General features: G+C 31.1%; 4 protein-coding genes across 5 annotated transcripts in view; 2 read left to right on the top strand and 2 right to left on the bottom strand.

The window, feature by feature from the left end:
- LOC149902757 (Kv channel-interacting protein 4) overlaps positions 1 to 12,235 on the top strand; it is a 106,911-nt gene extending 94,676 nt beyond the window's left edge. Inside the window, exons 2-5 of the mRNA XM_090109690.1 lie at positions 3,986 to 4,180; positions 10,559 to 10,632; positions 10,844 to 11,056; positions 12,076 to 12,235. Coding sequence (XP_089965816.1) covers positions 3,986 to 4,180; positions 10,559 to 10,632; positions 10,844 to 11,056; positions 12,076 to 12,186 — 593 coding nt within the window. The 3' untranslated portion in view covers positions 12,187 to 12,235. The remainder of the gene's footprint in view (positions 1 to 3,985; positions 4,181 to 10,558; positions 10,633 to 10,843; positions 11,057 to 12,075) is intronic.
- Sumo (Small ubiquitin like modifier) lies at positions 6,608 to 8,984 on the top strand. The gene is made up of 3 exons (XM_090109605.1): positions 6,608 to 6,761; positions 6,899 to 7,015; positions 8,433 to 8,984. Exons 1-3 carry the CDS (start codon positions 6,744 to 6,746, stop codon positions 8,568 to 8,570), a joined length of 273 nt encoding a protein of 90 aa, XP_089965731.1. The 5' UTR covers positions 6,608 to 6,743; the 3' UTR covers positions 8,571 to 8,984.
- Positions 12,236 to 18,317: 6,082 nt separating the features above from the next.
- LBR (lamin B receptor) lies at positions 18,318 to 22,808 on the bottom strand. The gene is made up of 3 exons (XM_090109359.1): positions 21,247 to 22,808; positions 20,656 to 21,076; positions 18,318 to 20,156 (listed from the first exon to the last, which is right to left on the bottom strand). Exons 1-3 carry the CDS (start codon positions 22,516 to 22,518, stop codon positions 19,870 to 19,872), a joined length of 1,980 nt encoding a protein of 659 aa, XP_089965485.1. The 5' UTR covers positions 22,519 to 22,808; the 3' UTR covers positions 18,318 to 19,869.
- Positions 22,809 to 23,785: 977 nt separating this feature from the next.
- Positions 23,786 to 25,482, bottom strand: LOC149902755 (uncharacterized). Of its 2 annotated transcripts, none has more exons than XM_090109326.1 (4): positions 25,323 to 25,482; positions 24,837 to 25,042; positions 24,313 to 24,479; positions 23,786 to 24,083 (listed from the first exon to the last, which is right to left on the bottom strand). In XM_090109326.1, the coding sequence occupies exons 1-4, from the start codon at positions 25,421 to 25,423 to the stop codon at positions 23,940 to 23,942; spliced, it is 618 nt and encodes a 205-aa protein (XP_089965452.1). In that variant the 5' UTR covers positions 25,424 to 25,482; the 3' UTR covers positions 23,786 to 23,939. The 2 variants fall into 2 exon arrangements, with proteins under 2 accessions (XP_089965452.1, XP_089965453.1); XM_090109327.1 differs by having other exon boundaries at positions 24,316 to 24,479.
- Positions 25,483 to 26,996: the final 1,514 nt, after the last annotated feature.

Below are 26,996 nucleotides of genomic sequence, written 5' to 3'. Positions count from 1 at the left end.
AAAGATTTCTTATTGCCTAGTTACATTATTCTGTGGAAATATTCCAACAAAAAAGGTGACGAATTAGAATTACTTTATAAAAACTAAATTATAAACAAATGGCTTACAATATGAAAAATGCTTCAGTATATAAAATAATTTAATTAATAATAAATTTAAATCCCTTGAGAATAACAATGTTTTTAAAATTAAATTAATCCTTACAGGTGTACCGTAGCTCGTATTCAAATTGAAATTACAAAATGAAGGCGTGGATGCCATGGAAAATTGTCCAAATTCAACACCGGGCCATGTCCTGTATACATTTGTTAAATATTCTAATCAGAACCCAATTCCCTGGGGCCACTCCGTCTCATTTAAATGTTTGCTTTGGACAGTAGATCTGTTACGTCCTTTAATATTGTAGACGTTTAATGAAAACAATTCATAATGTTTTACCGAAAATATTATTTTAAGAACCGTGGGTGTTCGGGACAAAAGATTACTTTGGCCTTTGGAGAATAGCGTTTTAACTTTTAACGTTATCACATGATACGCAAAATATGTTAAAAAAGCGTGTTGTTTTTCGAAGAAACTCTATTCATATTCAAATGCTTTCTAATTATGAACATTGTCGTCGAAACGTTAGAACCGTAAAGGAAATTAAATTTATTACGACCAAAAAGAAACTAAATTTGAAAGAAAGGTAAAATATAATTATGAGGCACATAGATTAGGTACCTACTTCTAAAATTCTTAGATAAAATAGTTGTCTTATGTACTGTTATAAAAAACGAAAAAATCAAAGCTGAAAGTACATTATATTGTTTATTGTTATCAATCTTTTAATACCGAACAGATCCAGAAAGACAATAAATGAAATCACAAAGGAAAATAAATGAAATTGGAAAGTAAACGTTGAAACAGGCTACATTCCTCGCACCTTCATTAAACAGGTGGGCCATCAGGCATCAGCTTTTACTTTGGGGAATGTGGGGAATGCAATAAATTTCTCGTTATCAGCTCTCATTATAGGGAAAAGGGAACGAATCAGCTGCCAGCAATTAGTCCAAATAGCAATTATTAAACGCTTTGTCGCGACAGTCGAAACTTATCCAAAGAATCGATTTAATTCGTGTAGGCCTTTGCGAAATTGTTTTTATTTCGACGGTTTGACAAAGATGGCTCGTTTTTAAGTTTTTGTGTAATTAATTTTCTTTATTGGATTTCATGTAATGTTCTTTAAAAATGATGTTCACAAACTGTTTTAAGATACATATCCAATTCAGAGTTCAGACAATGATTCAATCACGATTTAACGATCCTATCTACGGAGATTATGAGTAGAAAAATATTAAATGATAAAAATAATATTTATTTGTAACTCGTGTTTTGTTTTCTATATGCGTAGTTAAGACTTATTTTACAAAGTCAAAATTTTATGCAAAAATTGATATTGATTTGGAGAATTTATAGAATATAGACTAATACAATATTTTATTGTACCAATTATTATTCTGAACACATTGATATTTATGATAATTCTGTTATATATTATGCTCCCGTGGGCTGTTAACTTGAGCTATGATAATACGCATTTGAATGAAACCTACTCTAGCTCTATATAACACTAGCGATCCGCCCCGGCTTAGCCCGTGGTACATATTTCGCAATAAAAGGTAGCCTATGTTCTTTCTCAGGGTCTAAAGATTGTCTGTGCCAAATTTCATCAAAATCGGTTGAGAGGTTTATGCGTGAAAACCATACATACATATATACATAATTACAAACTTTTCCTCTTTATAATATTAGTATAGATATGCAAGCTAAGCTTAAGCTTGAGTGCATAATTTATATTTTACCTTGAAACATAATTTTTTTCTTATAACACACATACCTCAAAAACTCTACCTAATTTTGATTATGTTGGGTGTGAGAGAAATATTAGGTATTGAAATTTCAATTAGTAAAAAAGGAAAGAAAAGAAAGAAATAAGAAAGAAAATCTTTATTTAATGGCACATAGCCTCACAAGTACCTACATTATAAAAAGGCAAATTGTTAAAAATACTATCTACATTTTAAAGCAGCAATATAAAATACAAATACCATTGCGTGTTAATTTAACAATTGAATTGCTACATTATTTCTCAAACATTTTGATCTAAAGAACAAAATAAACCCAATGATGACGGACAAGGATATAAACATAATCTATCGTATCTCGACCCCATTGTCCGTTCCATTGTGGAGATATAAAGCACTGTCGTCTTTATCGATAAAACATAAACCGTATTCTATGGATAGAGGGAAGGCTTTCATCCTCAATGCTTTTAAGACGTCACGACTTATTTTATAGATGTTTTATTGGTGTACCTATAGAACATTTTTCGATGATTATTATATATAGTACTTATAAAAATAGATGACTCTCATCAATTGAGGTCGCATACCTAGATAATCACGATTCGAACTACCTACCAAACTTATATTTAAAGTTTGTTTTAATCGCCTCACAAGACTAGGAACTGTTACCGAAATAATAAATACTACTTGATTTCAATTTCTTAGTAAAAGACATGGTTGCAATTCATAGGAACATAATATTGATACTAATATAAGTAAATACGAAACAATATATGTATATCGAATTAAGTACGTCTCTACAAAAAAAATTAATCCTATGGGGCAATATTTAAAAAAAATTCTCTAATTATTTACTACGTATTTTATAAAATAGACAACAGTAGTAATTTTGAGGAAAACACAATTTTACGGTCATCACGTCAATGTAAAATATCATCGCATTATAAAATTTACAATGGCATCGATTTATGACATACAATGAAATGTTCTCGATGATTCATGGTAAAAGCGCAATAACGACTTCCGTGCAAATAAAACTATTGTTTTATGAATTTATAATATCGCTTTTAAATAAAAAGGTGCTGAAGTAAACAGTGAGATAAACACTTTCATGAGTTTCCCAACCTAAATACAAAATATGAGTGTTTAGTGCCCATAACCACACATTGAATTAATTCCCAGTTATCCAAATAACGTACTGTTTGTGATAATATAGATGTAAAATCCGCAATAATCGTAACAATTTGCGATTGTTTCCTTTATTCAAAGTGTTATGGAAGGCTTGGATGGTTCTGTTGGCTCAAACGAACATTAAATTCAGTCCCAACAATATAAGCTGTACTCACTATAATAAAATTGTTTATTGGGAGACGTTTTAAATACAATTTGTACCCCGGGCTCCATTTTAATTTAATGCAATACAATTTAATCCAGATAATAACCTTGAATGTTCATTCTTGTTAGGCGGGTCCACACAGAGCGAGCGGCCTCGCGAAGCATTTTCCGAACGAGGCTGCTCAATCTATATGACTCGGCCGAGGATAGCACGTGTGCCGCCTATTCATGTACATCAAATTAACAAAAAAACACCTATTTGAGTCAGATTGCCAGAAGCCTTCAGGTTTCTGTACTAACGATAAAACGTAAAAACTTTTTATAGGATTTTCACCTAGATAGGTGTTTTTTATATAAAACACCTCACAGACGCAACATGATCTCACAGAATGATCTATATCTATGGCTTCAATAGCCGTTTGTTGGATTCGAAACATGTATTCAACCTCAAAATAGTGGACGAACCTATAAACTTAAGTATATAATATTATAAAGCTGAAGAGTTTGTTTGATTGTTTGAACGCACAAATCTCAGGAACTCCAGGAATGATTTGAAAAATTATTTCGGTGTTAGATAGCCCATTTATCGAGAGAAGGCTAACTATCATCACGCTAAGACCAACAGAAGCGAAGCACTGCGGATAAAACCACGGGGCACAGCTAGTAATAATTGTTATCATAAGTACCTACACATCATACTTCACTTCATACTAAAAAGCACATAAATTGTAGGATACGAGACAGAGTAAACCTTCTTGTATTCCTTTTCAAATATAATATATCAATGAAAAAATTATTTGTTTCAGACTCCGAATTTGAGGACCTTGGCGAGCAATTACCACGATATCGGCCCGACTCTATCGCAGCTCTTCGAAGACAAACGAGATTCACAGAACCCGAACTAAAGCGACTGTATCGAGGCTTCAAAGCCGAATGTCCCACAGGCGTCGTTAAGGAAGACACTTTCAAACTCATTTATTCACAGTTCTTCCCCCAAGGAGGTAAGTAAAGTCGTGAGTATGAAACTATACATAACAATAATTACTTACTTTGAAAGAATAGAATAAAATCGAGGCGGGATTTGAACCCAAATTTTTTGGTAGTACCGTCACAACGCTGATCGACCCATGAACCTCCTCAGCAATGAAAATTATTCTACTCTTTCGGTTTACGTGCCTGACAAGGGCATTTTAATGCAATAAGACTGAAAATGTTGCCTTTTACCATCCTTTTACTTTGTTTAAAATGACCAAAAACTCGAAACACTGTTTCAAAGCGATGTTAGTAGCTACATAAAACTGACATAAACCTTGTACCATGTTGTAATGGAATGTAGCATTGCAGCCAGCAAAAGTTTTGAAAAACAATGTTTAGCTGAAAATACTCTGCTGTTTACTCGATCTGTTCTTGGTCATTTATATGGTTATGATTCCTCGACAGTACTTATCTTCGTCATTTTCAACGCTGAGAAATCAAAGTAGGATATATTTATGATTTATCAGGATTAATATTTAATATATTATTTGAAACCCTTCGACAATATATAATTCTTCACAGCATTTACAATAAACTAAAAAAAAGAAATATTTTGTTTTATTTCCCTGCCTTTTTATAGAAGTGGACTTCAGCAAAAAATGGACACCGCGTAAAGGTAAGAATAATAATATAATATAAGTGTTTGTTTCTCCTAGTGGAAAAAATGTACAGTTTATTTAAATGTTTCATGAAAATATGAATAGACAATAAAGTAACAATCTTAAGCGCGTCACACACGGTGAAGATACTATAATATTTTATCTTAAGATACTGTAATATTTTATATTACAGTATCTTAAGGTATCCGGTATCAGCGTTCTGACCATCATTTTTCTTTTTGTCATTGCGTACTAAGATCCCTGTAGAACCGCCATCCTGTTACAAATGACCCACAAAATTTCGGGTAATTTGTAACAGGATGGCCGTTCTACAGGGGTCTTAGTACGCAATGACAAAAAGAAAAATGATGGTCAGAACGCTGATACCGGATACCTTAAGATACTGTAATATAAATTAATATTACAGTATCTTATGACTTATGATAAAATAATAAAGTATTTTCACCGTGTGTGACGCGCTTTAGTCTTATTATTTATAGCTTTAAATCTTTTTTGGTATCTTACCGTCCTTATTGGACGGTGGAGATTTTAATCATTTTTATGTTTATTGTTTGTACCTACCTACTTACGTTTGTTTTTTTTCAGTCAAATTATGTATATACGTATACAATTTTAATCTATTTCAGAAATATTAATATCTATCTATCCATTGGGTTGTTAATTGTTATTAATTTACCTACGTATATTTTGAAATACATTTCCTTGGCCTAACGCTATTGTAAATATTTATATCTAGTAATTAATCGGTTCTATAGTTATAAGACTTTAGAGTTTACTAGAAATAGGCACCTACTATTAATTACATCTCAGTTCTCACAATACTAATTAAACAATGAAATGTTTGGTTTAGGTATAAATAGCACAATGTATTATAGTAACCGCCTCCTTGGTACAGTGGATAACGGACGAGCGCAGAACCGAGGGGTCCAGGGTTCGATTCCCGGCGAGTCGAAGAAAAAAATGTCTCGGTCTGGCAGGACAAAGAAGGCTGATTACCTACTTGTATGTTTACGTACTTAACGGCTTATTCAAAAGAAAATTTTAAAAAATCTCATACATAAAACTAATTTCAAACAGACAAAAAATATTTTTTCAGTTAGATCCTAAAAATTAACAATAAATAGTTAATAATGATTAAGTAAAAAATTAAAACGTAATAACATGTAATGATATTGAAAACGTCAGTATTTTAATAATAAGCAACTTCTCCACCATCTTATAAGAAAATTATTAAGCTGTTGCAATTTATACTATTATAATTAAACTGTATTATTTTAAAAATATATTTTTTTATAATAAACGTTAAAATATTTTTGAATCGGTACAATTCAGCACAACACTAAGTACTTCCGGTTAAAGAATCGATAAATGCACATTACTCTTTGATGGCGTCAACATTCAAAAATTATGTTGGTACCATGCAGGATAAGGATGTTAGAACCATTTTTAGTATCTTTTTAAAATATTATCCCTGTTTTATTAGACAATCATATATATTTTAAGGACCATAAATAAAAAATAATTTTATCCGTATATTTCTGTTTGGAAAAGGGCTTTTGAATAAGAATTTAATACTATGAAAAAAATAACGACCGCTGTTAAATATACTTATTTACTTAAAAATTTTACGTTAAAAATTAGAATATTCGAAAATCAATAAAATTCCAGAAATAAGGAGGGACCCGGAAAATTCTAACAAAATTCAACGCGCAGAAGCGCGGCAACTGCGCTGTAACTTTCGCGCATTTATGTTGGCAGCACTGTCTGTATCCTCAAGCCGACGCCATTACCAGTTACCACGCCACCGGATCGAGAAACTGTCAGAGTTCGTTCTGTGAAATTTTATCGTGTATTAACAAGAGTTCTTTGTTATTGTGTTAAATTTATTTATTAACCAATACATAACAAGATGGCAGATGAAAAAAAGGTACGCAATACTTTATTTAATCTATATTATACTCAAAAAGAAAGTTCAGACATGGCGTTGAAAAATGCAATGTGGTTATGATTATTAGATTGTTGCTTCTGAATATTGTTGTAACAGCTTGTGTATATATTTTTCAGGGAGAAAGTGAACATATCAACTTAAAAGTATTAGGTCAAGACAATGCCATTGTTCAGTTCAAAATAAAGAAACATACTCCCCTCAGAAAGCTTATGAACGCTTACTGTGACAGAGCGGTGAGTATCTTTTTATCTTATAGATTTTACTAGACATTAATAGATTCATTGTTATACTTTGACCTCTTCAAAAATCCTTCAAATGACTTACCATCACAGGAATAGGCAAACGCCGGTCGTATCGAACACAACCGGCTTAGTCAGAAATTTAATTGAGGTTAATCTTTAAATTAAAATGGGGAAAAAACTGTTTCTGAGACAAAATTCTTAAGAATGTGACTAGTTCTATTTTTGTTGATATCCATTGTTTATGTTTTGCTTTACTGAAAACGCCATTTTGCGCTTTTATTTTAATTTAATTTATTAAATATCTTGAAATGTTGATTGATACCAAACACCTATTGTTGCTATGCGTGCAAGGCAAATTTGATAAAGATATTCATCTCATTGACTTACTATCTTTTCTTATATGTACATGTAAAATAGAAGGAAATGATCAAGTGATTTAAGATTTCTATGAACCACTGAATCACTGTATAATAGTCATACATGGCGCATAAAATTACTAAAAATTTACTTCTAGTTTAAACACTTAATTTAGACAGAAACAAATGAAAATATTGAACAAATTGCACAATTAGGTGAAACTTTATGATAATGATAATAGTAGATAAAGACTAAAGTTGTGATTTAGAAAACTAAAGTAACTAATATCACGTTACTAACTACCTATCTTTATCTTGAACATGACAAAGTTACGTCTTTTTTTTTTTCTAAACAATATTTGTTAAAGAATTGTAAATCAAACCATGTGAATGTATATAAGGATAGGTTGTCAAGGAAAAGTACGAAATACTGGATATAGCACATTTTGCATATTCAAAAATAAACATGCGCTATTTCATTTTAAAGCAATACATTTCTCTAAAAGTTGTTATACTGACAGTTGCAGTGGAGCTTAGTTGGAGCAACATAACACAGTGCCCTTTACCTGCAAACCATATGTGCACTGCACTTCATTTTTTTGTTTTAAAGCATTTGAATGTTATAAAAATAAATAATAAATCAAATTTTCACTTGTATTTAGCGTGTTGCCTTCTTGAGAACACTTATTACTACCTATAAACCTTAACTGTACCTTAATAAATGTTTTCAATCTTAATATATATAAATCTCGTGTCACAATGTTTGTCCTCAATGGACTCCTAAACCACTTAACCAATTATAATAAAAAAATTCGCACACCATGTGCAGTTCGATCCAACTTGAGCGATAGGATAGTTTAAACATGTAGATACCACGGGCGAAGCCAGGGCGGACCGCTAGTAAATAATAATTTAAATTTTCACTTGTATTTAGCATGTAGCCTTCTTGATAACACTTATTACTACCTATAAACCTTAACTGTACCTTGAAAAATGTTTTCAATACATTAATATATATCTTCCAATAAATTAAAATTAATATATCTTTGCAGGGTCTATCAATGCAAGTAGTACGATTCAGATTTGATGGACAACCAATTAATGAGAATGACACGCCAACATCACTAGAAATGGAAGAAGGTGACACAATAGAAGTGTACCAGCAGCAAACCGGAGGCACCTTAGTGTAAAATATATTTAAGGAACTATCTAATGTCAGTGGGAGATCGTCAGGGTGTTGCCCATCTCAACTTAACATTAAGTTAACTTTAATAACATTTGTATCTGTATTCTAAGACGTGGATCTTTTGTGATGAGCATGATTTTCCTGCAACATTTAATCCCTTCAGTGGTGTTCATCACAAAACATTTACGGTGGTCAAATTTTGAGGTAAACCAAATATTCTAGGTAGCTTCAACATGATTCCATTGTGATAATTTAAGTTGACGAGTCTTTAGAATCAACCAGTATTGTAAATGCTGAAGCACTAAGACGTTTCCATGTTTCTATGTGTTGATTGGTAATTTATGTGGACTTGAGTCCATAATATGTCTCAGATCTATAACCATTGATGTACCTTTCAAATAAAGTAAATGTAATAATATTTTTGTCTTTTATTTAAAATCTTTTCTCCTTGATTACCTTATTTCATGCAATAACAATAATTATATCAGTCAATTTAAATATAAATTTTAAAAAATTGTAACTATTAAGAGTTAACTACCTACTTAAAACTTAAAGATGATAATTAATATTATATCAAAGTAGGTACCTACCTAAAAGGTAGCACTTTCCATATTTCTTTATTTAAGGGCTTTCTGATGTAAATCAGGCTAAAAATTTATTGAAATTGTATTATCAAACTGTTCATACAATGTAGTTCGCAATTTCTACTTGATACAAAAAAATATCTTATTGCTGCGCTTCAAATAAAATCTATCACTTTATGATACATAACTCCTACATAGTACTAACAAAATATAGGTTTATCACCATTCGGATTAATTCCAGAGTAAGTTACAATAATTGAAAGATTTTTTTTACTTAGACAAAATAATACAAAAAATAGTTCATTGAAAAGTTACATTGGGGGTTGCATTTTTTAGAGGACGCAATTTTATTTTTTTGATGTGTAGGGGGGGTCAGTGTGAAGCTATGACCAAGTTTGTGGGGTCGCCACCCTTGTCCCACGCCCGCCATCTTGAAAATAGCGGTTGATATGGTTTTTACGATATATCTCATATACAACATTTCAATGGAGTAAAAGTCTCTTCCGTAGATCCAGCAGTACCTGTGGATCGCTTTCTGATGATTCAATACTAAATTGATAGTTTATACTTTATAGGTACCTTATTTTATGTGCATAATCTAATATACAATATGTATGTGTATGTTTTCCCTACTATTATTATTTATTATTGCACTACCCATTTATTTTATTTTATACTTTTTCCTCTACTGTACCAAAGGTTGTCTGGAAGAAATCGCTCTAAAGCGATAAGACCGCCATTTGTACTTAGTTTAAGCTATATTTAAGTGTCTGTATTTCTTTTTTATTTAAGTGCAATAAAGAATTTATAAATAAAATAAATAAATATATTATGCCTACTGAACGATTTCATAGATTACATAGGTAAATAATGGTAACTTCAAAATATGATTTTCGCAAAATTGAAATAGGCTGAAAGTTATGTGATATGTCTGTTCTGACAGGATTATAAGTACCGAAGTACGGTTTTTAATTTAATTAAAAAATGACCATTAATTAATATAAACTCTTCTCTCGTCTGTCTTCTGTCTCATTGCCGCACTATGCAAAAAAGCTTTTTTCACAAATTATTATTTGGTGTAGTCTGTAGACTAGGTAATTTAATAAAACTACAACCTAAAAATATTTTTTAAATAAGATTTGAAGCCATTAAATAAGTGTGACCGGTACTTTCAAGAAATCATAACTAAAATATGACAGGTTAATTTATAAGTACACCGACTCATGCGGCTTTGGTCGCTGGACTGTACAGTCCAGTCCTTTAGGAGAAGTTCACTGACGAACATACAAAACTAAAGTTTATAGTAGTGGTAGAAAATTTCTACCACTACTATACATTTCTACTAGAAATGCTTCACTATAGTTAGATTGAAAACATTAAATAAATATTTAAATTCAATATTTTCCAGCCAACACTGCGCAATATGCCCACTACGTTTTTAACACACTGGATCAAGACAGAAGCGGCTTACTGAGTTTTGAAGTATGTATTGTTTTTTACTAAATGATACTGCATATTAACTATTTATCAAATGCTACAATATTATTTTTAATATTACAGAAATCTAAGTGCTTACAAAATTTAAGTGCTTAGTTGTGTTTTAAATTGGTTTGCTGGTTATTATTCTTAGACCTATATCTACCCGCTTCAACACAGCACTCAACAAACCTTAAAAATAATTTATATTTTATAGGAATTCGTGACTGGCTTATCTGTTTTATCGAGAGGGACGATAGAAGAAAAACTACGCTGGACGTTCTCATTATACGATATAAATGGGGATGGATACATAACAAAAGAGGAAATGACTGAAATAGTCACAGCTATTTATGACCTTATGGGGAAAATCGTCGAACCAATGATAGACGATGATGCTATTCGAGAAAAAGTTGAGAGACTATTTCAAGTAAGTAGGTACTTTCGTAGGTACTTCTGAAAAATTCTCTATGTCGCTATTAAAATATATCCTTCGAAGTAAATATCGTTAGATGGTATAATTAATTTATATACTGAAATGAAGTTATATGGTATAATTAATTTATATACTGACTAGATATAGTTACTGCCCGCAGTGCGGGAATTCATCATCATCATCAGACCATTATACGTTCCCTCTGCTGGCACACGGGCCTCATATGAGGGTACAGGATGTCACATACCTATCATCGAACTTTTGATTCTTCGACATGTCGGTTTCCTCTCGATGTATTCGTTAACCGTTCGAGCAGTAGTGATTTTATAACATGCGCAGATAAATTGGTTCATAATTCATATCATTCATGCATTGCGTGATTGCATTCATGTCACATTTTAAATGCGTATAGCGCCATCTATCGTTATTTATAAAATTGAAAAATTCGGAGTGATTCAAATCTCAAATGCGCAGCCTAATGGATCTTAGCATGGGAATTAAATTCTTTACTACACAGATACACAGATAATTAATAAAATACTAGACTGCGGTGCGAAAAGAACCCTACCATAGAATAGAATATATTGGAGACAGAGGGGAGACAGGAGACTATACTAGGTCGCGTTAGAGTACCTACTAATGCGACCTAAAGTCTCGCTTTGTCTCCATTAATCACCAAAAATCATATCATAAAATAGCATCATTGCGATGTAAAAAAGGACAAACTAAAAACCATACAGACAAGTACACTTTCTCACTATATAATGACATTATTATAGTGAGAAAGTGTATATTATTTATCAGTAATAGCACAGACTAATAATAATATACTAGGTAATAGCGTAGTATATTGTTAATAGTCTGTGGTAATAGCAATAACAGGCAATAACAGTAAGGATTCATTCACAATACACCGTAATATTATGTAGGTAGGTCATAATTTACGTCAAGAAGAAAAATCATTAATTAACTTCTGATAACACTGCTGCTTATATTTAATTTATATTTTCCAGAAAATGGACTTGAACCGTGATGGTGTCCTGACCCTAGACGAATTTCTGGATTGCTGCCTGCGTGATGAAGATATAATTCGCTCAATGGGCGTATTTGACAGCAATTTCTGACGCCCTGCAGTCCGGCGACCTCGACGTCGCGCCTGTTAGACCTAACATGTGTACCTAAAATTATGATTTAAAAATTATTTCTTCAATAAAAAGAAATATTTAAATAACAATATCCCTTTATTAAAAATATGTTTAAGCATTAAAGATATGTGCGCATGCTGAAAAAATCCATGATTTTCACTAGTTTTTGTGAAGGTTCTATAAAATAATATTAACTACCTAAGTAGTTACTAATTTGTTTTACGTACTGAAAGATGTTTGATAAAAAAAACTTGACCGCGATAGACGAGTTTATGTATATATTGTGAATCTAGTTAGTTAAGTATTTATTTATATTACAAAAAAAATTATAATCTTGAAAAGGTATAAAAGAAGTTCACGATATTGAGTGTGATTAGGTACTACAGTTTTATGTAATAAAATTATGGACATCAGGTCATAAGTAGTAAGTAATTCTAATAATGTGGATCATGAACTAAAATCGCTGATTTAGAACGTAAATTCATAAGATAATGAACTATTAATCTAACGAGACACTTGGTTAATAGATAAATTATACGATTCGATGTTCTCGATAGCTGATTCCGTTTTAAATTATGTAATTATCTTTATCTACATGTATAATGTCTGGTAATTTCCATAGCATTTTTAATACAATAATTTCATAACTAACATTGCTAATGGAATGCCTAGTGGGTAAATTAATGTTTTAACATTCCTAATGGTATCGAAACTAATCTAATCGTTATAAAAACAATATTTTTGTATATCAACACGTAGATATACTTATTTTAACAATAAATCTTTTATCGTAAGAATTAATATTGTTCTCGTACTCTAGACAAATGAAATTTATTAAGTATTTAATTTATCTATGTGTAAGAAATAAACAATAATATCATGTCGTCAAAATTTTCTATTTAGAGCTTATAAAGTTGGTGTAGGTATCTATATTTCTGCTCTATGAAATTCCTACTCAATATGATGCCTCTCACACGCACAATTTGTCCTATCCTAGAGTATCTTCTCAGGTATTTCATATTTTCATTTCATTTGAGCAAAATTAAGAGCATAGCTATTAGCTTAATAGATTAATTTAATACCTAATAGCTATAATAGGCCGATAATCGATACCGAAATGATTTTACTTATTTTTTTTTTTCTCTATGGCAAAAGATAATTTCTCTATAGGACTTTATTAGATACACACGCTAGTATTTTTCAATTTCAGTCTAGTTAAATCTTCCTTCTAAGAACTTCTTTTGAATTATTCCGGCCATTTTTTATAGAAATTATAGGATTAATATTATTTTAAGGATAACCGTAAAAACATTGTATTGTCATAAGTTTAACCTTTGAAATGCGTGACTGAAAATTTGCAGTATAATAAAAATTTTACTATTTAATCAATACCTTTAGATTTTAGTTGATATCACCATAATATTTGCTATACTTACTATGTACCGCGTTACTTTATGCTTTGTTCGTTTAAATTTAGGCCTAAAATTAGTTGCAGTTTTAATCTTGGGTAAACAGGACACTGCCAATATATTATATACATACATACATATATGTATTATATACATAAAGTAAAAAATATACCCTACCGGGCTACCGCACCTCAGTCACGGCGACAATAACGTCTTTGATACTAATTTCAAAGTATCAACGGTACTTACAAGTTTTTTTTCTTTGCAGAGTTTATTTATTACGTTTCCATAAATTAAGGCAAACAAGATATTCATGATTGATAATTATTAACCTTTTGAACGCCAATGACATCTATAGATGTCATGCGCAATCGTGCCCTGTGCGCCAACGACACCTATACATGCCAAGAAACAGATCATAGATAAATACAAAATAAACATATTAAACCTTTACTTTTACGTGGTTTATTTATACAGTTTATGAACTGAATCCCCAGTTATTACATAATTGTACACAGTAAACAAAATTGCCAAGTAGTTATTCAAATATTTGATGACAAAAAATAACTTAATTAATGGCTAAAAAAGCATGTTCTCTCGCGCCAATGACATGTATACGTGCCTACTAGTGATGTAGTGTAATATTCAAGTAACTTCATTAAAATTTCAGCGAAATTACTCTAATTCGCTTAATTTTTGTAATAACTACAAAAAAAATATATAAGCTTAGTCACTGAGAAAAAAGGTAAATACTACATTCTTTGGTATAATACCATATTGTCTATATTGTGGATATTGTTGATTTCAATATTTTCCTTTTCGCCAATCATGCGCATCCCTAGCACAGTATCGATATGCAATCCCTTCTGCGCCATTGACATGAATAGATGTCGGACTGGTGACGTCGTAAGCGCGTGCCGTGTTGTTAAGTGCGGAAAGTTGTAAAAATATTTTATCGAGTAGGTATCTACCAATATTATAATCGCAAAAATGGCAAGTGAAGAAGTGTTAGAAGTTTTCAAAATTTATTACCTAATAAGTCTAATCAGTGCCTTTATTAGAATATTCTTATGATACAAATTGTCGCTATGTCATATCAAAATATGGTAATTGACCTAAATAGGTACCTACATATAATTAGTATTTGTAATAACTCAAGTATTAAACTAAATGATTGGAAAATAAATATGTAGTTTTAATGCAATTCCTTTTATTTAAAGGTAATAGTTGTTTTGATATTTACAAATAAACACTCCACAATAATACCTATAGTTCATATAAACTTAATAAATAAACTCGATAAGTTATAATAATATACAGCTACACATCCCTAATCAGAAGCGAGAGATTATAAAAAAAAGGATGGTTGCCCGCGCCATTGGCATGTATACATGCCAATGGGGCGTAACTGATAGAGAATAGTGCTGTAACTTGCTGCAATTTTATATGTATTTTTGTATCTCAAAAGGTTGATTTTTTTTGTTGATAGTTGCTATAAATGTGGTCTTAAGTTTTTACAGTAGGAGATGAGGTTAAATAAATATTATTTTTGTGTTATAAGCTGTTTATTCAAATATTCAGACGTGAATTATTATGTTTATCGATAACATTTTGGACTCCCTACTATTTTCAAGGTTATCTCATTGAATTTGTGGCTTGGCGTGGAGGGCACGGCGATGCGTTTTTGCTCTGGCGGTCAAAAGGTTAATATTGAAATTAATAGGTAATTATTGATTCTATCTGCAAAGCTCTACAATTCATTCGAAATGGTATTTTTTATAAGTTTATACTTAATTTCATAACTACAGCTCTAAGACTACAGCTATTCTGATAGACAATGTAAAAAATTGCACGAGATTTCACATTGCGTTTTCTAAAAATAAATTATTGTCGCCATGAATAAAATTACATGCCAACTGCGCTCTCCAGGAGTCCTCCTTTTATAAAAAGCACTTGATGTAATTTTTAAATATTTCATTGTTTATGTACTTACTTACCTAATGCTTACCTACCTAATTATTAATTATAAATGCGTGTCATGCAATAAAAATATTTTCTAAGAGAGTTTCCAATGTAAATATTCAATGTAAATAGACGAGACTAGAAATAAATGTATATTTTCATAGTGAATGTTAAATGGAACCAAATAACTAGAAAGAATAAACATTATTAATAATAATCTTATTGAAGGAAGATCTGGGCAAGTAGATGTGGAATGTTTCAAAATGAATAACCTAACTACCTACTCTCCTTTACAATACGATAAAATGCATACCTACCTACTTTAATTCACAATTGTATTTTCATTTTTTATTAGGTATTGTGAAAAATTTGTTTTTAATTTGTCCCAAATGTAAAACCTACCTTTCTATCTCAGACCATTAAAATAATGATCTGAGCTTCCTATATACAATATTTTTTTAAATACCTACTTAAGTACCAACCAAAGCAGAATTTGCATTGACATTACTTATTTGAACCGATTCGATATACAAACTGATGGTCGAGCTTAAATAGATAAGATCTCAAAAAGTCTTCCTTAAGTGAAGCCTGCTTTGGTCCACCCGCCACCGGAGGAAGAATAATGTAGTGAAGTCTGAAGGCCGTAGTCGCATTGAAATGGGATTGCTATGTAAGTAGGTTTTGAATAGTTTAAAGTGCAATGTCTTATGATAAACGTAAACTATCCCATAAGCAGAAGGACTTAAATATTAGGTACCTAAATGGTACCTAATATGTGAATAATACTACAAATGACTAAATACATACATTTAAATTTCCTATAGGTACATATAATTGTATAGTTTAACTAATTGTGTAATTATTATTTTGTTACTTATATGGGTAATAATTCTAGTGCCAAAAATAAGTACATACTTAATATATGTAATATGTTGCTGTATAAATATTTAATTTTCCGTAAGTACGTGCTCGAACTAAGGCTCGAACGCATTGTCTGGAAACAGTTGTTGTGCCTGTATAAATGTTATATAGAAAACTCAAGTTATTTGATGGTTATTTGTTTGATATTTGAATCGATTTGTGAATAATTTTATTTTATGCAATAGAAAATAAATACTGAACTCCATGAAATCGAAAATTACTCATATTATTTGCCTTCTAACGGGTATTTGTTGTAAGTTTAGAGTAGTGGCTGTTGTCTAAATAATTATCATCATTCTATTTATTCTACACGAAAGTTTTATATAAACGGTTTAGAAATAAATAACATATCAGTTAATGTCTACATACTACGTCTTTCCCTATGTCTACTTTATCTTTACGAGTAGATAATATGTTAATGTACCTATTTACTATTTTTAATATTTATAATATCATTGGCAACAGCTGATCGAACGTGTAGTTATAATACATATTAAGTTTATGAAAATGTTAAGTAAATTTAAACATGTAAAAATAATAAAAATGAGAAGGTTTATTGATATAAAAAATCTATCTTATGCTTACGTGTGAATACCTATCTCATATATTTTATTTAACAGATACCTAGTTATTAGGTACCTATAGTACCGCTCTCCGTTTTCTCCAGAATACAAAATAATAATTAATGCGCTCAGCGCTTACGTTTAAAAATAAAATCATATGCAGACGATTGTATGCTTGTTTTTGCAGTGTTATCTTTAGAACGAGGCCCTGCCCTAACTAGTAGAACAAAATAATTCTTAACATAGTAACATTCATAACATTATTAATAACTACCTGCCAATATTAATTACCAATATTAACTCAGATTGTGCGCAATTCAAATAATTAAGATAATTTTGTATCTTATTCTTGGAATCAAAGGATGTAGGTACATCCTTGTGGAAGTAGATACTCACACAAGTTTTATTTGAAGCGGGGATTTTCTTAAAAATCCGGTAATTTAAAGACAACATGAAAAAAAAAACATACCTACCTACATAACCAATTGATCGTTTCATATTATGAAATAGTGATGTGAAATAGGTACCTACATAGAATGGAAAAAAATGTATGCGTGTACTAGTGTACATACGTAAGAAGTGAAACTTCTTTAAGACCTTATTTTTTTAAAAAATAATTTACTATATGCAATTTTACAGAAATACGTCGAATCACGCGTGGTAGGGATAAGAAAAAGATGGCGCGTAACGGAAAAATGTCACGCGTAACGAAAAAAATGTTACACTAATTTTTTTTCCAATCCCGATAAAGAAGTTTCACTTCAATAATGGTTAGGATTGTACAAGCGCCTGCCGCATTATCGTGGTTCGTCAAAAACGTGTAATACTGTATGACAATGACATACAAGTAAGTATACAAGTTACAACATAATTCAGCTTTGTGTACATAGGGGTAGTTAAATGATGTAATGTAAATGTGAACAATTTCACATGGACGCAAAAGTAAAGTGTGTAGAATAACATCCAATGTTAACGAAATGTGTACCTATTATTATTGTAAATTACATAAGTTACGCGCACAATCTCGACGAGGCGAGAGGGAAACGAGGAAATAATAGATTTTCAAAATGTTTGTGTCGATATGAATGTATATTAGAAAATACATGTACTTAATTAGATATTTGAAAATACTGAATTGTTTATTTACAAATTGTATGTGTATTTTGTATAAAATTAAACAAAAATATTTAATTCTGTTGTTTTATTTTCCACAAAAGCAAGTGATTACTGGGCCAAAAATAAAATGCAATTTTTTTTCATATAAAACTTTAATATTCCACACAGTATAATTTTACATAATTATATTATATTATAGTACCTATAATAAAATTAATAAAGACGCTGCAAATAGGTCAAAGACCGTGGCTTTAATAAAGATCCATTTAACTAAGATTTATAAAGAAGTATTCATAACCACCAAACAGAATTAACTTCATTTCACTAACGTGGCTTTGGCATCTATTTTGAACTGTTAAGTTAAAGCAATAACAATATTTATAGGTATGTATAAGATTAGTCTGTGGTTTAAGCACAGTATTGCAATATCTATAATATTGTGATACTGTGGTATAAGTATCTGAAAGTGGTAGTACATGAAGGTTGCAGATTATTAATTTCCATTATTAATTATGATTTCATATTAAAAACACGGGCGAGTTAAAGTTAACTACATTTATTTTTTCAAAGAATTCATTTTAATACTTGATGAGACAAATCACGCTTCATAAGCGATATCTTACATTTTAATTTGAGGCACTCGTAATACTTTTACATTAAAAAGCTAAACCATAAATCCTCTTATAAAAAATCAATTTACACAATGTTCTTTTCTTGTACTTTTTCTTAATTTTGAGCAATAAAGTCTTTATGCTAAATCTTAAGTCGACACTTTATTTTCCTCCTACTTGCCACCTAGGCCATATAGTATATTTAGTAAAGTATTGCATATTACCTACCAAATCTTATCATCATCTATATATTTTTATAGTCATCAACTACATTGAGCGCTAGACACAGATTGTCTATAAGTAATAAATTTACCTAATTTAATAAACCTAAAGTAAACTACAGTGCTTTAATATAATATTTCTACCCCTCCATCTAGAGAGCTACTTGTATATATTTATTCTACGGTGGTTTGTTATGGCAAAACTTACGACTAATTTTATACAACAATGTATTTAAATAAAATCTCAATGTCTTTAACTGAGATCCACAAAAACAAAAATGTATAGGTAGATATATTTATCTAATTACTAAAACCATTTAAAACTATTATACAATATAATGTAAAATCTATTATCTAAAATATTATGTCATTCAATGAAATAAACCTACACTTCTAAAATGAAAATACTTCATTATTTGTGCTAGTTATTAATAATAAGGAAATTATAATCTAAAATCTTAATTAGGCATATGAATAATATAAAAAATATTTATTCCATTGAAATATGCCTGAGATATGTTATGTACCCATGCCTTATTAATTTTCAACATAAAAATAGCTTAAAACATGAGTCATATCAACAAGTAAAATCTATTTATGTATTTGTGCCAATATGTGCCATATTTGTATTTTTGATCAACTATACACTACCTATATTATTAATACCTATTAAATTGAGAAACGTCGGTAGTTCTACTGTGATACGAGATTCCGTAACATTTTTTACGATGCAAACCTTTGCTATAGTTAATTTAAAATTACCTATACCTAAAATGTTTACGGTTTGCCAGATACAACTGTATTCTGAACCCAAAATATTGTCACAAGCACAACCTCTATAAAATTAACTGTACTACAGTCACAAAATCTTCGGAAGAACAACGGAAGGCACTCGCTTGCAATATCTCTGCCACGCGGCGCCATAACGCCTTCTACACCTGCCATGATCTCTCCACGCTCGATGCAATAACACTAGAATCGTGAACAAAGCCGGCAACGAAGCTATTACTCGCGAAGACAAAATACCCGGCAAAGCTAGAGCGATATGTATCAAAATGTCGCCCGTGTAATTCGGATGACGGACGATACCCCATAAGTTGGACACAAGCAATTTCTTACCGTGGAACGTCGGCATGGAGTCCACATCTGAAAATAATATTGGTGGTTAGAAATTATTAAAGTGAAACTTTTATTACATCGTCTCAAACTTTTTGGTCTGTGTAGCGCATGTCGCGTGACGGTCGGCTGCCGAGTAGGTATACCTACTCGGCAGCCGCGATACACGCGACATGCGCTACACAAAGCAGTGTTCGGAACCGTTCGAACAGTTTCACTTTTACCGTGGTTTCATAAAACCACACAACATTTTTTTTGCTAATTACATATTCCGTAATTTTTTAATAAAAGCACTTTTCTGGTTTATAAAAGTAATGTGCAATATTTCAACAGATGGCGTTAATATAATGACTAAAAATTGTCAATGTACCTAACAAAATCTTCTTAAAAATTGAAATTATGGAAATGATAAAAATATTGAAAATATGGTGAATAATAAATACAAATTTTAAGGTAAAAATTGTCTTAAAAATCTAAAATCAACAGTAAACAAATTTACAACAGGCAGGAAAATGAGAATTTTACTTACGTGCCATACTCGGCTGCAGGGGGTTTTTCCTGAACTCATACTTTATATTGTTACTGATAAGCATAACTATGAAGCCCAACAAGAATATAATAGATGTTGCTATTAAAGTGTTTGTTCGAAGAGCCATCTCAGAATCCACTACATATTTAGATATTGTAGTAAAATAAAATGGGTATAATGCACTCCCCACTAATTGCATGTAACCCAAACCTTCATATTGCCAATAGAATGTATATATAACTCTGTATTCCTTTACAATAAAATTAAGAGTGTACACTATCTGCATCATTGTAAATAATAATACAGTAGGCTTCCAATGAATTTTTGCTATTAATTCTTTGTAGTTATTGAGAGATATATTTTCCAGATCCTTTTCGTCAATGTAGAAACTATGTGTGAACAGAAGCAGCAATAAAACAAGCTGAAAAGAAAACATGGTTAAATATGAAACAAAAATATTTTCTATATAGTGATGATTAAGTAAATAATTTTTATCAGGACATTTAATTTACATATGATTAAGTATTATCAAATTGAATATATTTATTAACAAAATACATTATAATTTAATAATGATCAATAAATACTTACAGTGCTGATATTGCAGACTCTATATGACCATAGTTTTATGTTAAATCTCTGTACTTGTGGATGAATTTCTCTACCCATAAAAAAGTCATACAATGCAAAACCAGTCTTGCCATATGGGTTTAAACTATTCTCGTCTATTTTCCAGCTTTTGATGAATAACAGTACTGATAATAAAACAGCTATACAATAAGATATAGTACCCAACTGTAAGTATGAATCTAGAATAGTGTATCCACCAATGATTTTGTAGTAGTCCAACAAAAATAATACATTTATGGTAACAATACTTGAGAATAATGCATTGAAACAGTATCTTTTGCCAGTGTCATCTATTTGCTTTGTCCCCAATATTGGTAGTACTAAAATAAAAGCTTGCAGAAAATATTGGCTGACTACAACCGCTAATGACTGTGCACTAAACCAAGTTGACACCGATTTGTCTTGAGACAATCCATAAAAAACATTGTGCGAGCAAGATTTTGAGCAAGCTAACAATATTGCTAATGCTGCTACTGGTAGCACTAATAAGAATAGTACAGAACCAAATTTCCCACCAAACTCAAACTTATTGCTGAATTGTATCAACAATACATTGCTTGGTACTGGGGTTGATAATTTCCTTGTAACTGATGATGATTTCTCCCTTATGGGTGCTAGCTCAGAAATTTCATCATCCGAATACGTATCGATTGATTTACTGATGGACTTGCTTATCGACTTACTGACAGACTTACTCAAGCTTCGTCTAATATCTGGTATGTTTTCAACAAAATCCCTCAATCTACTAGAGCGTCGTGGCACAATATTTTCCACAGACCTCCTATATCTTAGACCATAATCACTAGTAGAGTCGATGCTATCAGTCCCATTAATTTCTTGTTCAATTAATTGAGTTTTACTAGAAACATCTTTAATTGAGTATTCAGTGCGTTTAGATCTGGTGCTTCGATATATTTCAAATTTAGATGAAAAGTCTTCCAAACTAACTTTGACATTAGAACTTATTGCTGGCCGTTTAGCTGGTGATTTAGGAACGGATTCCTCCGTTGTATCCTTATCTTTAACTGTACGTGAAGGTGATTTACGAGCAGGATATTTAGATGCTGGTTTTCGACTTGGAGATTTCCTTGAAGGCGACTGGCGAACGGCATTTCGCTCCGCGGAACTTTTTCGATTTCTGGCGGGAGATCGCGACGGCGATGCAACTTTTCGAGTTCGTGATGGACTCGAGTCGGCTATACTAGATCTAACACGACCACTTCTAGTAGACATATCGAAATAAATAACTTTTAACTTGTTTTACGACTTTTCAATTTTAATTTCTAAAATTATCACATAACCACACGCGACGAAAATATGCGTAATTCGTTTATTTTCATTTTCAGTGATTAAAATTGACCCAAACACTAAGTGAACTCACTTTTTAATAAAATAACCACACAATGTTTAAAATGCACTTCTGAATATGTGATAAAATAATATTTAAGAATCTAAACAAACCGACACAACATCAACAAGCAACGCTGCAATAAGCGTCAACGACGCTAGAATAATTTAAAAAAATGTGCTATGATTGGTTAAAAATTGTTGGCGCTATCACGTAACGTTCCGGAAATTATATATGATCTCCTTTTCTAACCGTCAGAGTTAGAAGGAGAGAACATTATGTAAGCGCTGATTACATCATATCCTGTTGTCATGAACAAATAATGGCTTTCGAATCGTAAAACTGATTTATCGGTTAAAACGATTATTGTTTTTTTTAGGTTTTAATAAATCATAAAAAAAATGTATGTAAAGGTGTTATAAAAAAAGATTTGTTTTGTGAATATTTAGAACAAATATTACTTACAATATATTATAGACCTATTAGCGACCCGCCCGCGACTTTATTAAATTAAAATCCAATGATATACTAAACCCTTCCTCGAAAATAACTCTATTAGAAAAAAAATGCATCAAAATGCGTTGCGTAGTTTTAAAGATAATACAAGCATAGAGGAAGCAACTTTGTCTCACACATAGTCTTACACTATGTAATGAGAGGCCAGAATTACACAAGGAAATTTTCACCAATTCAAAATTATTATAATTCAATAATTATCAAAATGTGAATTGAACTTATAATAAATTAAGTACTTATTGTTAATTTTATATGAAAGATAAAATCATCTAGCTAGAAGCATTACATACAAGTATAATTTTTTATCTTATTGGAACCGATTTACACATAACAAAATCTATCTTTCCCAATAAGTTTACAATAAAACATTTCTTATACTCGAACTTCAGGTGTTTGTAAGATAAGGAGCGCCTTAGGAGCGCGTTCGAATTTGGCACGACTTTGGGTACCAACTTTCATCAACTTAATAATATTTTTGTATGAAAAAAAAGACAGATTTGTATAAAGCTGCCTTTAATAAACCACTAACCCCAATAAATTTTTTTACCGTCTCAAAAAATACAGGAGTTGATTTTGGTAAAATTAAATGTAGTTCACTGCACTTATGATAATTATGATGTAAATAAAATTTATATATCCAAGATAGGTATAGATTTATTTGTAAAACAATCAATAAAACTTATAAAAGCAACATCAATCTTAAACAATAAAGTGCTAAAATGCATAAATAAAACCAATAGTGTATATTAATTGGTGATGTTCTTCAACAGCTGCCATTTTGTCTTAAGATTTACCAGTACTTCTCAAGAGATTTTACCAAACTCAATGGATCAGTATTTGGTCCATGTCTCTCAACAGGAACACCATCTTTGTCCACAATGAATTTTGTGAAATTCCATTTTATGAAACTCCCCAATGTGCCACCTTGCTTGTGCTAAAAATAAAGTATTATTTGTCAATATAATTTTTTAATAAATAATATAAGTACAAATAATATTCAATTCATTAGAAATATTTTCACCTACATATTGTTTGACCTTCACATGATAAGCATTAAGCACCTTTGAAGGTCAATCAGAATCAATATTTCACAAAGGGTGATTTCATCTATGAATTTTTTATCAAGCACTATTGATTAGGTACTAAAAATAGAACGATCATACCACCTTCAAGAATTTCCATAGTGGATGTGCTGAGTCACCGTTGACATCAATTTTTTCAAACATATCAAACTTGACCTTCCTCTCGGATGCAAAACAAACAATTTCTTCTGGGTTACCGGGCTCTTGACCCGCAAACTGATTGCAAGGGAATGCTAAAATCCTTAGCCCTGAAAATAATTGCAACAGAGAGTATTAAAAAAATGATTATTAATTAATAAAATTTGTTCACAATTTAAACCAAATCAAGCAATAAAATTGCATAATATTGAGATGACAATCATGGTTTTGCAATATTTAACGTTTTATTATAACCAACTATCCTTGAAATACTGTTTATAAAAAGTATGAGGTGATATTATTATCATGAAAGTGAATGATAACACTGACAATAATAAACTAAAAAGAATTGCTAATCAATAATAAACGCCAATATTTTTATCAGATAGTATAAACATTATTGATTCATATGTAGTTCTTTGGTATCATAATATAGATAATAGTCGAAAACATATTTCAAAATTCACCTTTGCTCTCAGCATACTGTTCATATAACTCATTCATTTGCTTGTAGTTATTAGCTGTGAGCCCACATTGAGATGCGACATTTACAATGAGACAAACATGTCCTTTGTAAACATCCAACTTAACATCTTCACCCTTTATGTTTTTAACTGTGAATTCATGAATACTTGAGGCCGCTTTATAATCGGGATTGTTGTCAGCCATTTTTCTGTAAAAGAGATATTATTAGAATAAACAAGTAAATATTATTTAAATCATGTAGCTGTAAAATAGTAAAAAAAAATATTATAATATTAATTAATATATCGCAACAAGTGTTAAATGTTAATAATCAAATTTTAAACTGGCGGACGGCGGTAGTACGTCATTGCTTTATTTTTTAAATAATGTCATCGAGGCGGCTAGCTTAGCTGCCGGCCAGTTATTGCATAATATGAAATAATTATTACAAAATACGATCATATTATATATAAATTTATTGTACTCACACTGTACTAATTTGTACTCGAGCAAAACAATAAAGATTAGATACGGCAGGCACAACTAGTTTCGAAAAAGTTCTAATACCATTTGCGAATGCGATTGTCATGTTTCTAGAAATAAAAATATTATTTACAAGCAACTGTCAAATAGGGATGGCCGCCGATTACCGATTATTAAATTTATGGTTCATCCTCTTTCATCCTTGGTTCATCGCTGTGTTGAGAAATAAAATGAAACTAATACAATATAGTCACATTATAGTATTATTGTTGAAAAAAAAATGTAACTTGTATTTATTTACAGATCTAATATCTTATATAATATATTATAAAGGCGAAAGTTTGTATGGTTGTTTGTTTCTCTTTCACGTAAAAACTACTGAATGGATTTGAATGAAACTTTACCACAATATAGCTTATACATCAGAATAACACATAGGATAGATTTTATCCCGGAAATCCCACGGGAACGGGAACTATGCGGGTTTTCCTTTGAAAACGCAGGCGAAGCCGCGGGCGGAAATCTAGTTACTTATACAATATACTTAGTAAAATGAGATTTATAACATCTGAACATTAATTGCTTTCATGCTGCCCTAGACAGAGAAAACTATGGACAACTAGCCGTCTGCCCAGGATTCGCCGGTGGTACATTTTTACGTTTTCTCTCCCCAACTCCCAAGAACGATCTTCGTACTTCAAGGAATATTATAAAAAGGAAATAACGATATCCGTTCAGTTAAGCGTCTTATTTACGGTCCATCTTGACGTACGTCCCGCCAAGGTCATACACGATGCACGACGCAAAACGACAGTGAATAGCGTTGACGTACGTCAATAATTATTATTATTATCTTGCTGGATGTGCACGACCAACTTTTCATCCAGCAAGCACCCCCACCACCGCCAACGTCGTGCAGATGGACAGTGAATAGCGCGGACGTACAGCAGATTAGTGTTGCCAACAGAAATTAATGTAAATACTTGGAAAGGTGGCCTATTGATATGATTTTTTGTGATAACTTAGTGAGTACATGAGCAAGCCAGAAACGGTTATTTTTGATTTTTATGTACACAGGAAATGCCAATTGCCAATTATCATTACTTTTGGATCAACCTTGTACACATGGACAGTTTATATTCAGAAGTTATTATTTTAAAAGAACTCCAAGGCGAATTGTTGAATAACACAGATTTTATGCAAAAGTCCACTGCAGAAAAATGGCAATTTATTTAAAAAAAATATCTTGACGAATTTGTTTGTTTAAAAAAAAATGATTAGCTATATACTCTCTGTTCCCGCCACTTTAGCATTTACTGAAAGAGTCTTTTCAGTCATGAATGTGAAGTGGCGGGAAGAGAGAAACCGAGCTTCATTAAAAATTAATTAAAAATGAGCTCTTGAAATTTATAAATTTAGATTTGAAATGTTTGGATTCATATAATTCATTTAAAAATAATGAAAAATTCTTAGTTACTGCAAAAAGTACAAAAAAATACATTTTTAAAAATATTTATTTACTCTTTATTTACCTCCTTTAAAATCAGATATACTCTATTTCTTCAAATAAAAGTTGGCAACCCTAGCCATGCTTGATGCGCGCACGATCGTCAGTAGGATACATCCAGCACCGCGGCCTTGAGCCGACGTACGTCGGGGATTGACCGTGAATAAGACGC

The sequence above is a fragment of the Colias eurytheme genome, chromosome 14 (assembly GCF_061535395.1).
Source record: "Colias eurytheme isolate Ceu_HAF_F1 chromosome 14, ilColEury1 Martin Lab GWU primary, whole genome shotgun sequence".
NCBI classification, from domain to species: Eukaryota; Metazoa; Arthropoda; class Insecta; order Lepidoptera; family Pieridae; genus Colias; species Colias eurytheme.
The sequence above is the reverse complement of the archived record's forward strand: the minus strand, read 5'-3'. Positions and strand labels throughout refer to the sequence as shown.

Excerpts from the sequence above, each read along its gene's own strand:
- LBR (XM_090109359.1), bottom strand. The coding sequence starts at position 22,518 with ATGTCTACTAGAAGTGGTCGTGTTAGATCTAGTATAGCCGACTCGAGT. Across the intron at positions 21,077-21,246 it reads GAGTCTGCAATATCAGCACT|CTTGTTTTATTGCTGCTTCT; the intron begins GTAAGTATTTAT and ends TTTTCTTTTCAG. Across the intron at positions 20,157-20,655 it reads CCTGCAGCCGAGTATGGCAC|ATGTGGACTCCATGCCGACG; the intron begins GTAAGTAAAATT and ends TATTATTTTCAG.
- LOC149902755 (XM_090109326.1), bottom strand. The coding sequence starts at position 25,423 with ATGACAATCGCATTCGCAAATGGTATTAGAACTTTTTCGAAACTAGTT. Across the intron at positions 25,043-25,322 it reads CGAGTACAAATTAGTACAGT|AAAAATGGCTGACAACAATC; the intron begins GTGAGTACAATA and ends TCTCTTTTACAG. Across the intron at positions 24,084-24,312 it reads TATGGAAATTCTTGAAGGTG|CACAAGCAAGGTGGCACATT; the intron begins GTATGATCGTTC and ends CTTTATTTTTAG.
- Sumo (XM_090109605.1), top strand. Across the intron at positions 7,016-8,432 it reads ACGCTTACTGTGACAGAGCG|GGTCTATCAATGCAAGTAGT; the intron begins GTGAGTATCTTT and ends ATATCTTTGCAG.